The sequence below is a fragment of the Artemia sp. Qi Xiang Cuo genome, chromosome 5 (genome assembly GCF_049724085.1).
Source record: "Artemia sp. Qi Xiang Cuo chromosome 5, ASM4972408v1, whole genome shotgun sequence".
Classification (NCBI taxonomy): Eukaryota; Metazoa; Arthropoda; class Branchiopoda; order Anostraca; family Artemiidae; genus Artemia; species Artemia sp. Qi Xiang Cuo.
In genome coordinates this window covers 4,269,290-4,284,621 of record NC_142798.1, presented here as the reverse complement: position 1 = coordinate 4,284,621, position 15,332 = coordinate 4,269,290, and the positions used below count along the sequence as shown (strand labels likewise).

At 35.4% G+C, this 15,332-nt stretch overlaps 1 protein-coding gene across 1 annotated transcript in view; it reads left to right on the top strand.

Annotated features, from left to right (window-relative positions):
* Window positions 1-15,332, top strand: part of LOC148951733 (transient receptor potential-gamma protein-like) — a 325,562-nt gene that overhangs the window by 209,850 nt on the left and 100,380 nt on the right. The window contains exon 7 of the mRNA XM_089088658.1: window positions 12,158-12,297. Coding sequence (XP_088944784.1) covers window positions 12,158-12,297 — 140 coding nt within the window. The remainder of the gene's footprint in view (window positions 1-12,157; window positions 12,298-15,332) is intronic.

Genomic DNA, 15,332 nt, shown 5'->3' with positions numbered 1-15,332 from the left:
GAGTGTAAAAATTAAGCGAAGATTGGTAACTGGGAGTGTTCTATTTACTGAGTACCTTTCAAAACTAGTTAACTGAAAATTTCACTTTTCAAAGCAAAGCTTCATCAGCAAGCTCTTTCGTTCTTGATGTACTGTGAGAAAAAAAGCTCTTTATCACGTTGCTCGTGTGTTAAATTACAGGGAGAGAGTCAAATTTCAATGCAAGAAAGGGGGTTGGTATAATTTCGTTATCTACTTTGATTTTGCACATCGAACTTGGTTATTTTACATGGTTTTTACATGGTTTTTACATGGTTATCCTAAATATGATGAGGGCTAACTTTTCATAATAAAGCTAGGAAAAAAAAGAAGCTCATTCGAGCATATCTACTTTTCTAAATACTAGTTTGGTAGAATTCTAAATGAAACACTATTGCGTTGTCTAAGAAATTAGTTGTTTGATGGATGAAATTTTCAAGAATTTTTTAGGGCCTAAGCTATACCTTGCAAAGATCTTTTAACGTGTCTGCTTCACCACTTCTCCCCTTCAAAGGCAGTGGCCATCTATGAACTAGGAAAAACTTTGTGCTATAAAAGTAAAACCTTCGGAAATAAATGTATAGTCCGCACGAGGTCCAAGGAAAATTTTCTGAGCCTCATAACTTTTCTAAAGTCTCGGTTTCTAAAGTTTTAAGTAGAATCGAAAATTTATCCTGGATTTGATAACGAAAAACATTTTAATATGGCTTAAAACTACTCAATTCATCGAAATTTTGTTTCTAAAACCTAGATTAAAAAAAAAGAAGACTCCAATTTGTTTGCAAATCCATTTGTTTTTCCATGATTAAGACAGAAATAGGCGCATCTTCTGTGCAATTTCCTAGACCTTAAAAATAGAGAAGGAGCAGATATAGTAGCTTGAAAACACCTTTCTTTCTCATGCATTAAGTTTTTGATTCATTCCTGGAAGTTTTAGAGCCCTAGTACAACTGATTTCTTAAAGAGTAAAAAGCCCTTCATCCTAAATTTTACCATTGTGTTTTCCTAAATTAATTAAAAAGCTTTTTCCACAACACAAGTTTTTCAAAGAAAATTAAAGAACTCCATTAAACCAAAAATGAGTAAAAATAAAGTCGAATAATCTACCAAGCGTGAAACTACCACAAATCAGCATCGATAAATAGATGAAACCCAAAACGAACAGAAATTATAATAAATAACCGAGTCAAACTCAAGAACGAGCAGAAATTACCATGAGTAGGGCTCCAAGCCCCCTATGCCTTCCCAAGGCCAGAAGACAATTTGCACTTTACTGAAAAAATATGAATGTTTTTACTTCTATAACTTTAATAAATCAAATAATGTTAACATTTTGATTACTAAATATCAGTATATGTATATTAAACTGACAATGCACATTCATTTGTATTTTTTTTCAGTAAAGTGCAAATTTCTCTGAAAAAAGTGTTAAAAAAACGAAAAAATTTAAAGAATTATTTTCTCTTTCCCTGATAAGACTATGTCAATGTAAAACGAACAGAAATTAATAAAAAAAAAAAAAATTCCACAAATTTCCAGAACTTTAAACCTAATTTCCAGAACTTTCAACCTCGTTAGACAAAATGGCTACGTCAAAATTTTGATTGGATGTGTTTGGGCAAATGGTGGGCGTAAGAAGGGCGTTAGTTGCTCTCCAAGCACTTTCGACTATTAAAAAAGGCACTAACCCCTTCAATTTCCAATCGAATAAGCCCTTTTGAAGTTTCTACGACAATGCTTTCAATAAAAACCTTTCATGCCCCCAGGGCGTAGCTTATAAGTCTTGCCCGGAGGGGGGGGGGGTGGGATCCTCAAAGACCTAATTTCCAGAACTTTCAACTAGGTTGAAGAAAATTGCTATCTCAAAATTTTGATTGGATGTGTCTGGGGAAATTGTGGGCATGAGAGGGGGGGTTAGTTGCCCGCCAATCACTTACGACTGTTTAAAAGGGCCCTAGCCCTTTCAATTTACAATTGAATGAGCCCTTTTTGAAGTTTCTACTGCAACGCTTTCTATATAAACCTTTTATGCCCCAGGGCATAACTTACAACCCTTGACCCGAGGGATGTGAGGGGGTAGTCATCCTCAAAGACATAATTTCCGGACCTTTCATCTACGTTGAACAAAATGGTTATCTAAAAATTTTGATTGGATGTGTTTGGGGAAATGGTGGGCGTGAGAAGGGGGCTACTTGCCCCCTTCGACTGATTCCATTTTGAAGTTTCTACCATAACACTTTCTATAGAAAAATGCTTATATGCCCCCAGGGCATAAACTACAACCCTTGTCCTGAGGGCTGTGGGGGAATTGTCATCCTCAAAACATAATTTCCAGACGATTTAACTACGTTAAACAAAATGTCTATCTCAAAATTTAGATTGGATGTGTTTCGGGAAATGGTGGGTGTGAGAGGGGTGTTAGCTATCCTCCAATCACTTTCGACAATTAAAATGGGCACACGCCCTTCTAATTTCCAATCGAATAAGCCCTTTTTGAAGTTTCTATAGCATTCATATCTATAAAAATATTATATGCCCCCAGGGCATAACTTACAACCCTTGCCCCGAGGGCTCTGGGGGGGTTATCATCCTCAAAGACCCAATTTCTAAAAATTTTAACTACGTTGAACAAAATGCCTATCTAAAATTTTTGATTGGATGTGTTTGGGGAAAGGTGGGCGTGAGAGGGGGGTCAGTAGCCCTCACATTACTTTTGACTATTAAAAAGGGCAATAGACCTTTGAATTTCCAATCGAATGAGCCCTTTTAAGTTCCAATTACAAAGCTTTCAATAAAAACCTTATATGCCCCCAGGGCATAAGATACCACCCTTACCCTGAGGGCTGTGGGGCGAGTGTCATCCTCAAAGATATGATTTCTGGACCTTTCAACTACTTTGAACAAAATAGATATCTCAAAATTTTGATTGGATGTGTTTGGATAAATGGTGGGCGTGGAAGGGTATCAGTTGCCTTCCAATCCCTTTCGACTATTAAAAAAGGCACTAGCCATTTCAATTTCTAATCAAATGAGGCCTCTTTGAAGTTTCTACGACAATGCTTTCTATAAAAAACCTTATATGCCCCCAGGGCATAACTTACAACCCTTGTCCTGAGGGTTGTGGGGGGGGGGGGGTATCATCCTCAAAGACCTAATTTCCGGAACTTTCAACTACGTTGAACAAAAGGGCAATCCCAAAATTTTGATTGGATGTATTTGGGGAACAGGTGGGCGTGAGAGGGAGGTTAGTTGCCCTCCAATCACTTTCGATTATTAAAAGGGCACTAGCCCTTTGAGCTTCCAATCGAACGAGCCTTTTTTGAAGTTTCTACGACAACACTTTCTATAAAAACCTTATATGCCCCCAGGGCATAATTTAAAACCTTTCCCCTGAGGACTGTGGAGGAGTGTCCTCCTCGGAAACATAATTTCTATCTGGAAATCAACTACGCTGAACAAAATGGCTATATCAAAATTTTGATTGGATGTGTTTGGAGAAATGGTCGACGTGGCAGGGGTGTTAGTTACCTTCCAATCACTTTCGACTATTAAAAAGGGCACAAGCCACTCCAATTTCCAATCGAATGAGCCCTTTTCGAAGTTTCTACGACAACTTCTTCGATACGAAGTGCCCTGGTCTAAGACCAAGAAAAAAAAATAATAATAAGCTTTGCCAACACCGTTTTTTACTTTGGCAGTGCTATTGCACTGCCTATGATAAGAGGGAATGAAACATCTGCTCTCTACGCTTAAATTTAAATTATCTCACTATCATTTGATATTTAAAACTAGCGTTTCCGTCAAGAACTGCTGTCTTCCCAACAAAAATGAAACTTATAATCCCTCAGCATTTATATTATACCCTCTACCCTATATTCATTATATATTAGTCCATCCAACGCACTTCTCATGGAAATTTTAAAAACTGTTATTAATTTTTTTTTTTCTTTAGTTTTGAAAGGCAATAAAAATACATTTTTGAGGCCTTAGGCTATGGAGTTTCCTTCTTTATAGATTTATCTGAGTGATTATTCTCTGACAATTTCTAAATTCGGGCATAAAAATGAAACTTTCAGGGCTAAAGACGCCTTCCTCCCCCACCCACGGAAAATCCATTGTCCCGTAATGACTTCCTAAAAATGTATTTGAAGCTTTATTTCAACTCTGGTATGACCTCAAATCTGCAAGTTTCTTAGATGCAAAAATGTATTTTTAATTATACTTGCTAAATACCAGCAAATCTGTCTAGTGAGAACACTTTTGTGGTGTATAATCAATATTTGATTTAATTTTTTTTTCGTTTTTTAAGACTAATGTGATCTAGAAAATGTGAAATTGGCATTATAGATTTTTTGCACGACTTAAAAAAACTAAATGGATTCTGATAACTCTTATCCAATTTAATTTAACTGACCAATCTAGCAGAAAAACTTAAGCCATTTCTAGAATGTTATGGCCTGAATCTTCTAGAGTTTTTGGTGAATTTAAATAAATGATAAGTACACAAGTTAGTAATGTTTTGTTTTGTTTTTGCAATAAGTCCATATTTTTACTTAATAATAAAATTTAAGAATACATAATAGTAATTTTGCTTGAACGAATGTTTGAGCATATTTATAGTTCATTTTAATTTTTAATCAAAACAATGAATATGTAAATAATTATATGTAAATATGTAATATGTAATATGTAATATGAATATGTAAATATGTAAATAAATAGTTTCGTGATGAAGGTGAACAGTAGAAGTATGACGAGCTATATAGAAATAAGAAGAAAATTGCTAGTCCACTTTAAAGATATCAATAAACCACGTCGCCACGAATAAACACTACTCGCTACATTAATTGACTCATTCAGTTTGGTTCATCACTTTGGTGACTCATTCGGTTCAAGATATCAATGAACCACGTCGTCACGAATAAACACTACTCGCTGCATTAATTCACTCATTTATTTTGGTTCATCATTTTGGTGACTCATTCGGTTCAAGATATCAATGAACCACGTCGTCACGAATAAACAGTACTCGCTGCATTAATTGACTCATTCATTTTGGTTCATCATTTTGGTGACTCATTCAGTTCATGATATCAACGAACCACGTCACCACGAATAAACACTACTTGCTACATTAATTGACTCATTCAGTTTGGTTCATCACTTTGATGACTCTTTCGGTTCAAGATATCAATGAACCACGTCGTCACGAATAAACACTACTCGCTGCATTAATTCACTCATTTATTTTGGTTCATCATTTTGGTGACTCATTCGGTTCAAGATATCAATGAACCACGTCGTCACGAATAAACAGTACTCGCTGCATTAATTGACTCATTCATTTTGGTTCATCATTTTGGTGACTCATTCAGTTCATGATATCAACGAACCACGTCACCACGAATAAACACTACTTGCTACATTAATTGACTCATTCAGTTTGGTTCATCATTTTGGTGACTCATTCAGTTAAAGATATCAGTGAACCACGTCTCGCCACGAATAAACGCTACTCGCTACATCAATTGTAATGTAAAATATTCTACTGGCACGTTAACAAATTGAGAGGGAGTAGTCAATCTGGACTTGGCTCAGTTAAAGATAGCAATGGGGTCGCAATTAGCGATAAGGAAAAAACTAAAGAGAGATGGGCCGAACATTTTGAGAATTTGCTTAACCGAGATAGACTTGCAGGAAAAAATATAGAGAAAAATGAAAAAGTTTGTGATACCTTGGATGTGAAGGAAGATTTCTTTTGTGAGGAGGAATTAGCAACAGTACTAAAGGGATTAAAGAATAATAAAGCTCCAGATGCTGATAGGGTGGTAAATGAGTTTCTTAAATATGGTTCTCTGAGGTTAGAAATAAGTTACTGAAGACTATGAATATGATTTTTGAAAAAGGGGAAGTACCTAATGATTTTAGGAAAACCTTAATTGAGCCACTTTATAAGAAAGGTGATAAAAATGAGTGTGGTAATTATCGAGGGATTAGTCTGATCTCTTGAGGTAGTAAATTACTTAGTAATATGATACTATTTAGACTGAGAGATGCCGTAGACAAAGTTTTAAGAGAAGAACAGTGTAGTTTTGGAAAAGGTAGAGGATGTGTCGACCAAATTTTCACTCTTAAGTTAATAATTGAGTAGTGTCTTAGTTGTCAAACACCTTTGGTCCTCGGTTTTATAGATTATGAGCAAGCGTTCGATTCTGTTTATAGAAGAGCTCTTGTAAAGGTCTTATCCTTGTATGGTATACCAGACAATTACATTAAAGTGATTAGCGTTAGGTACGAGAATAACAATGCTGCGGTCAAGGTAGGAAAAGAGGTGAGCAGCTAGTTTTGTACTATATCAAGATTTAAGCAGGGTTGTGTTCTATCCCCCTTTATATGAATTATTTTGTTGGACTTTGTTTTAAGGAGTACCGGAAAGGCAATGGGAGGCCACAGAATAAAATGGAGAGGGAAAAGTCTCCTGGATTTAGATTATGCTGATGATTTAAGCATCCTAGATGAAAGTGTGAGCAAAATGAATGAAGTTTTAGAGATTTTGCGAATTCAGGGTGCTAGAGTAGGTTTGAAAAATAATGTTAGGAAGACTAAGTCACTAAGGCTAGGAATAAGTGAAGATGAAAAGGTGAAGTTGGGTAATGAAAAGATTGATCAGGTGGGCAGCTTCACTTACCTTGGTAGTATTATTAGTAAAGATGGTGGGAGCAAAGAAGATGTTAAAAATAGAATAGCCAAGGCTCAGGGGTTTTTTTCACAGTTAAAAAAAAGTCTGGAAGAATTGGAAGATAAGTATGCAAACCAAGATTAGAATATTAGAAGCTACAGTGATTACAGTGATCGAATATGGCTCTGAAGCATGGACGCTCCGAAAAGCGGATGAAGATTTGCTAGATCTTTTCCAGAGAAATTGTTTAAGGATTGTTCTGGGTACCCGACTGACTGACCGTATTTCAAACAATAGGCTATACGAAAAATGCGGTTCAATACCGCTCTCTAGGGCTATAATAAAAGAAAGGTTGAGGTGGCTAGGGCACGTTGTGCGGATGAAGGATGACAGATTGTCTAAGATTTTTCTTTTCAGCCATCCATCTAGGGCTAAACGGAAAGCAGGTCGTCCCCGTCTGGGGTGGGAGGACGTAATAAAGAAAGATTTAAAGGAAATGGGAACTTCGTGGGCGGGTGTAAAAAGGGAGGCTTTGAATAGATTGGGGTGTAGGAGGAGCGTGTGTAGCTGTGTTGGCCTCATGCGGATTGGTGCTGCGGTGAGTTGTTAGTAGTAGTAGTAGTAGCTACATTAATTGACTCAGTCAGTTTGGTGATTTGCTAATGTTTATCTGGGAGATCTTGTTATTGAACGAGCTGCAAATAAAAAGTAAATATAAACTCATCGTTCTTCGAAATGGGTATTAGATGTCCTTGTGACTTTTCCATCAGTATTCGGACATGCAGACCGACTTTTCGAGAACATTATTTGACGTTTAAACTCAAATTTTCAAATATATTTTAAGCAGTGTGCCGTTTATTTTTTAACCTTTCAAATGGGTATTGAAAAATTTAACAAATGAATTCCTCTCAAATAAATTCTCATGGGCACGAATCTAGCTATGAAAATAATCTTTATTTATGCAGTTGGTAAGTGTCCGTAACACCCGGCAAGTCACTCTTCTTAAAATGGTCATATGATGCTACATAAAGTGTAACGGTGAGTGATTTTACAGTCTCTTGGTTCTCGAATTTCGACAAGAGAGTTTTTGTTTTGTTTTTGTTTTGTTTATGGCTGAAGACTGAAGGCAGTCGAATATATTTCATTTTGGAAATTGTATACACTCAGTGGGTCTTATTAAAAAGTGTACCATTGTATGCATAGCTTAAGAAGCATTCCTTATTTGGTCTCATTGCTGGGGAATCAAGTTGAAGCGTTCAGGTTTTTTTACTATGGGGATGAGTAAAGAGACTTAGGAATTGTTTCGGGGAGGGGAGGGGGCAAACTATTTTTCTAAGGTTTTCGTTTTTGAGTATATACATGCTACATTTTTTAAAGTTTTTGTCGTTCAGCATTTTTGAATAATAAAATATAACGAGGCTGGGCGGGCCTTACGCTTGAATAAAAATGATCTTAGCGCTTAAAAGGGCTATGGCTATAATGTTGACAGCTTTCTGAGCGCAACTCGTCACTAACGTATCTAATTCTATTGTAAATTGATTACGTATGACGAAAATAACCATTACTCTTTCCTTCCCGGTCATTTACTGTGTCATCATGAAAATATTTATTTATCTTACACATGTCATTTTTCTGAATAGCCTTCGGAAACTCAGCTTAATAGCTTAATCAAAACCATCATCACAGCTCTTGTGAACCCCACATGTCTACAAGATTATTAATATTTCCCAAGAAAGACATGATCCTTCAAAAATTATATTTTCTTTTATCTTATATGGAGTGGGACGAAGCAGCTAGGAGATCAGATAGTTCGTGGCAAGGAAACTGTAATGAGCAAAGACTTACTCGTGTCAAACACCTAAAACTGTAAATAACAGAATTTGTCTAATAATATATACATTGAAAATATTTTTATTTACTGTGCTTCCAAATATGCAAAATACATCAAATTTAATTTAATATAAGAATAAATACAGAAAATGTATAAACACCCTTTAAAAGCTTTTACAAAAACTATTGAATGATTTAAGAAACAGGAGGGAAATACCCAATAAAAGGGCTTGATGAAAATTAAACCATGAAATTTGGCCTGTTCAATAACCATATCCTCATGGTTTCCAGTTCCTATACCCAAGTTCCTGTAAAATTAATAGTGCTGCTACTGAACTCCATAACAAACAGAAATTAGAACAAATCATCTCATCAGGCATAAAAATAACGTACATCCCAAAACGAGTAGAAATTAAATTTAACACTTAAGTCAAATTTAAGACGAGAAAAAACTACTACAAACAGGGGCTTGGCTACTACCCTTTCCCTCTCCCCCACCCATAAACTTTCTATTAGTTGTTTAGTAATTTGTGCTTTACTGAAAACTAAATATATTTTAAACATTTTTCTAGGCAATTATAACATTGAAAGAACTAAAAGATATGTGTTATATAAAATCTTCAATCTGAAACTGAGGAGATCTTAGAAATTAAGATATAGCGATTTAAACATTAAACATTGAGTTTATTTTCATTAGTTTTCCCTCTCAACTTTCCCCTCAATTTTCTCTTAATTTTCACTTTCTTGCCCTCAGACTTAGTTGAACTAGTAGCATAGTAGTAGTAGAAGCAGTAGTAGTATTAGAGGTGTTGTATTAGTAGTAGTAGTAACAGTAGTATTAGTAGTAGCAGTAGTATGCAAGTATTGCCTCTTTTTCAGTTGAACGTCCCCCTCATCATACCCTGTAAGTTTTAGCTTGATAGACGAAGCTGAGTAGTAGCAGTAGTTGTAGTGTTAGTGTGTAAATATTGTCTTTTTGGCCAATCGATCATCACCCTAATCATTCCATAAAGTTCCAACTTAGTACCCTCAGTCCTTCATGAGCTACACCCTTATGAAAACCTACATACACAAACTGTCTTTTGATCTAGTTTAAAACTCCTCTCAAAATTATCTGAAAGCTTCACCTGAGTGCCCTTTGCCTTTTTAGACGCCAAATGTCAAATATGTCCGCTTTTCCCGGTGACAAATACTATACGTAAGCAATTTTTGAATTGCATAACTTAAAGCCCATGTCTCAAGTGCTGTGGGGGGTTGACTTTCCCACAGACATAGCTATTGAACCTTTTAACCATACTGAGCAAAATAACTACCTTAGAATTATATTTGGATACGTTTGGGCTATAAAGGGGTGTGATAGGGGCTGGTTAGCCTCCAATCACTTTGGACTCTTAAAGTGGGCACTAGAACTTTTAATTTCCAATCGCATGAGCTCCCTCCAAAGTATATACAATGACCCCTTCTATACAAAGTGCCTCGATGAAAAAAAAATTGTAAAAAAGTAAATAAAACATTTCGCCCACTTGGCTCTTTACTTAGGCAGCGCTGTTGTGCTGCCTATGATCTTGATTAATATAGTTTTTTTTTTCTTCTTCTTCTATGTAATTAAAAACGAAACCATGCTGTTTAAAATACATTCAATGTCCAACAAAATGCAAATGACACAACAGCCTGTAGAAAGCTTATGGATGGGTAATGGAGATGGGGCAGTAGCTAAACTCCTGTTTTTATCAATTTCTGGTCGTTCAAATTGGACTTGAGTACTAATTTTGAATTCCACTAGTTTCAAGACTTATTTATTCATCTATATCAGTATCTGCTATCTCTATGTTTGATATAATTGTTTATTTTAAGTTCTTACTGTTGTAACTTTAATTTTTTTTTTTTTATTTTTTTTGATAGTAAGTTCTGGCCCTTTTAAGTTTAGCCGTAAATATATTCCTGGTCATCCTAATTTTTAATATTATCTGTAGATTGTTTTGGCTTTTGATAACTGAACGTATTTCCAACAGTAAGCTGTTCGAAAAACATTCCTGTATAATACTTTCTAGAGCTATATTGAAAGAAAAGTTGAGATGCTTAGGACACCTTTAACGGATTAAGAATTGCCGTGTTTTGTGGATAGTTTGCGAAAGATTACCCTTTTCAGCCATCCAACTAGGGCCAAACGGTAAGCTGGTCGTCTCTGAATGGTGTAGGAAATCAAGTGAAAATCAAGTATTTTGCAGTAGGCATCAAGACATGGCTAATTGCAGGAAAAAAGCCAAGACAGATAGTCCGAGTAATTGAGAGGCAAAAATGTTTAAATTGCACGGGTAAATGGTGGGAGTAAGAAAGGGAGTAAGTAAGAAAGGATTGAAAGAAAATTGGAACTTTTTTGGGAGGGTATAAAGAGGGAATCTTTGAATAGATTTGGATGAAAGAGGACCGTCCGAAGCTATGTTGGCCTCAGGTGGTTTGGTACTGCAGTGAGTTGTTAGTAGCAGTAGTAGCAGTAGTTAGTTTAAACATGGCTCTTACATTTTTTTAAAAAAAACTTCTTTTGGAAATTTTTTTTAATTGATTTCTAGTAAAGGTTGCGAATGCAGGGAATCTGTAAGAAACAGTGTAGCTGCAATGGCATCCAGAAAGTAGATTACGTTTCGGAATTGAAAATAAACAAGGTATTATAAAAAAAATATTATACACAATTGAAAGTCACTCTTAAATACCACTTTTCAATCTAATCGTCAATCAAATCTAGGAACTTATCATACCGGTGAATGACCTTGACGTTACCTGAGTCATAAAATTTTGCAGCTGGGGTTTTGTTCTTGTGGGTTTCTGTCACAATTTTTGGTATTCATTTTCTATGAAACTTATAGTAGCCGAGCGTATTATTTATGATTTTGGACATCAAACTTGGCAAAATTTAAGGGAAACTGAGCGAGAATTTTGTAATTGTAAATCTTTGGTTTCTTGGACTTTTGCATTGAATTTTTGAACAAATTCGGCAGTCAGTATGCTGAGTCTTTCAGTTCGCTATTGATCCTGAACATTTGTTCTGCCATGTTTAATCGAATGCACCATTGACGCACTCCACCTTCAGTGATAATGTTGCCCCCACACACTTCACAAATCCACCGCCAACTTTCTATCGGTTTATAGTTTTTGCTCATTGTGGTTTGTATACTGTGGCTTTAATACAGCTCATATGCACTGTAATTACTAATCCAACCCAAAAAGGGAAGAAGAAAACCCCACCAACATTGTCGCTTATTATCTAATAACTTTGATTTACTATTATTTTCACAAATAAACCATTCTGGCCCAGATCCAATTTGACAAAACGGAATAGCGTATCAAGAAAGGTGGTCACTGAAGCTTCATATCATAAAATTCTATAGATTTTGATATAATTATTAGTATGATATATTAATGTAATTTAATTTGATAATAAAATTTTAAGGCCGTCTTGAAATGTATTAAAAATTTTTTGAAGAAATTCAAACCAAGATCTATATTAAACTTGCATTTTTAGTATTTCATTCATTAATTTTGGTTTTACTAGGCCTATATTTTTATTTTTCATTTATTTAATAAATTTATATTTATTTATTGCCATCTATTTACTTAGCCTTTTCTTTATAGGTCTTGTGTGGAGTGAAATTAAGCAGCTGTGGGATGTTGGTCTCCAAGAATATTCAAGTGATATGTGGAATGTCATTGATTTTGTTACTAATGCCTTATATGTAGCTACTATTTCCCTCAGGGCAGTAGCATATTATCTAGTAAGTAGCTTTTTCTTTACATAATAGGATAGAGGATAAAAATAAATAAAACTACTTTAACCTAATAGGTCTTGTAGAAAAAAAAAGAATTAGAGCTAACGCTCTAGCGTTGCCTTAGTAAAGATCCAAGTGTCTCCCATATATTGGGATCCCATATTTCGGGATCATATCGTATAGAAGGGGTGGTCGTATAAACTTTGCAAACGGCCAATTCAGTTGAAAGTTATAGTGGCCTTTATAAAGGTCCAAAGTAACTGGGAACCAACCAGTCCCCCTCCCATACTTTTTGTTCTGCTTCTCAGCTACCGTAGCCTCCCATAGTATATTGAAATTCCTGCTTTGATCGGAATAAACGAAGCTCCGAAACCAGTAAGCACGGTCTCAGAAACTACAGCCGCATTAAATTAAAGCTTATCGAAGGTTCTCATGATGCTGTTAAACTTTTTTGGCAGTGATTATTTGTAAACTATTACATTTTCCAATAGCCGATCTGAAACATTCGGCCATTTTCAAAAATTCTGTCCGTGGGGGTTGGAGGTAAAACACCTGTATGGAGGAGGTTGATCTGGCGCTAAGGGTAGCTGTTGCTTTCAGGAAGCCGCTCCGGTCTTTAGTGTGTTTTAGCCTTAGTGTGGTTTTAGCCTTACTCATATTAGTGATAATTTTGCTTGTTTTCAATATGCCTTGATTAATTATTTCAATTTTTGTCCATTTTGTGCCCCATTTATATACGGAATAATTTATAGTTGTTCTCAATTTTAATGTTGCTCCTTACTTTCAGGTGCAAAAACTTTTTGTTCTGTTTAATATTATGTTATTCCTTGGTATAACGTAATCATAATGGAGATTTCTAATCTAAATTTGATAGATCTGACGTCTTCGGCATCGGTGGAGATTCTCTCAACTACACCAGCCGTGGGATCTTTACCAGCTGTGCCGCTAATGAACAATATAAAAGAGGTTAAATCATCTTTGAGTTTCTAGTCTATTTTCGGAGTATATGCTGCATCCCCTGCTAATTTTAGTTCAAAAGAGACAAGATTTTAAAATCTATTGATGAGCTCAAACCTCTCCAAAGATTAAGAATGAAAATTAGACTCTGGAACATTGATATGTCCTCTAAGCTTTTAGCCAGTTCTGCTTGTTTTTAGTAGTTTTAGTACGCTTTGAGTACTACGAAAACATACATAAATTTTGTGTTGGAGGTCTGTTAGCTTAAAGGTCTATAGTTATGATTCTTTATTATTAAAAAAGAAAATAATGAGCGGATATTTGTAATTTTAGAAGATAATGGAATACAAGGATCTATTCAGTTTCCGTTCGTCCTATTGAGTCTACTGCTTGATAAAAAGATGTTGAGAGTAAGCTAAATCTACAAGAAGTATATACTTTAGTTTTGGTAGTATTGCATAAAGTTCCGCTTCTAAGGTACCTAATTCCCGTCAATATTAGTATTCTAACCTTAGTTTGGACCGCCATCGCTTAATTCACTGATTTTGGAACCAGTAGCTATTTTAAAAGTGCTTAAGAATGTTAAACTTTGAAAAACCGTCTTCTTCTGGTCCTAATGTCATTTCTATTAAAACAGACAAGTTCATTCTTCCTTCCATTCTTTCTCCCTTTGCCAGATTGTTTAGTTTTTCTTTTTGGTACTATTTGCTTTCATCTTGCGTCTAAGCATGACCCCCGTTCCAAACCAAAAAACAAGCGACACCAGTACTCGAACCCCTTAATTAAGGATTTCAAGTCCGGAGCGCTAACCACTCGGCTAGGACCGTTTATTTTAATTTGAAATTTTTCTATTACGTGGAATCTGCATCTTTCACTTTTCTTCAGGTCAATTAATGTAAATTAGACTTTTAAGTTTGTTTCCTACCAATCTTCTCATCATCTACTTAATTTAAAAGAATATCCAAATTCCTATTGCTCGAAACTTAATGTCCGATACTAATGTGACTACATTTGATTGATTGGAACATCCTACCTGAGTCTGCTTGAAGATACCAATTGTTTGGTACAATAAAAAAAATTACAAACTGTCGATTTGCTTTTATAATTTGGTTTTGCTGTAGCCAACATCATTTAGTAGATCCCTCGTTCTCTGTACTGTTCCCCGACCAAAAGAAAGTGGAGAAAGCATTACAATATGAACTAAGAAGATGTGAAGTGGAGGCCATGGATAAAACTGCCGAGGATACAAAAGATGCAGCTAGACGGCATAATGGTAAAATATTGTACTGGCGTGTTAATAAATTTAGAGGGAGTATTCAATCCGGACTTCTCCAGTTGAAGATAAGAACAGGGCTACAATTAGTGATAAGGAAAGAGTTAAAAAGTTTGGATGTGAAAGAAGATTTGTTTTTGTGAAGAATAATTAACGACAGTACTAAAAGGATTAAAAAATAATTAGGTTCCAAGTGCTGAAAGTGCGGTAAATGAGTTTCTTAAATATGGTAGCGTTGAGGTTAGAAATAAGTTACTGAAGATTATGAATATGATTTTTGAAAAAGGGGAAGTACCTAACGGTTTTAGTAAAGCCTTAATTAAAAGTGCGGTTTTGAGAAATTTAGATCATGTGTCGACCAAACTTTCACTCTTAGGTTAACAATTAAGAACTGCCTGATTTGTCAAAGATCATTGGTCCTCAGTTTCTAGATTATTAGCAAGTGTTCAATTCTGTTGATGGAAGAGCTTTAGCAAAGATCTTATCCTTGTATGGTATACCAGACAAATACATTAAAGGTATTAGTGATATGCAAGAGAATAACACTGCTGCGGTTAAGGTAGGAAATGAGGTTAGCAGCTGTTTTTTTGTTAAATCATGATTTAAGCAGGGTTGTGTTCTCTTCCCCTTTTCTATGGATCATTTTGATGAACTTTGTCTTAAGGAGCACAGGAAAGACAATGGGACATGATGATTTAAGCATCATAGATGAAAATATGAGCAAAATGAATGAACTTTTAGAGGTTTTGTAAGTTCAGGGTGCTAGAATACGTTTGAAAATCAATGTTAAGAAGACTAAGTCACTAAGGCT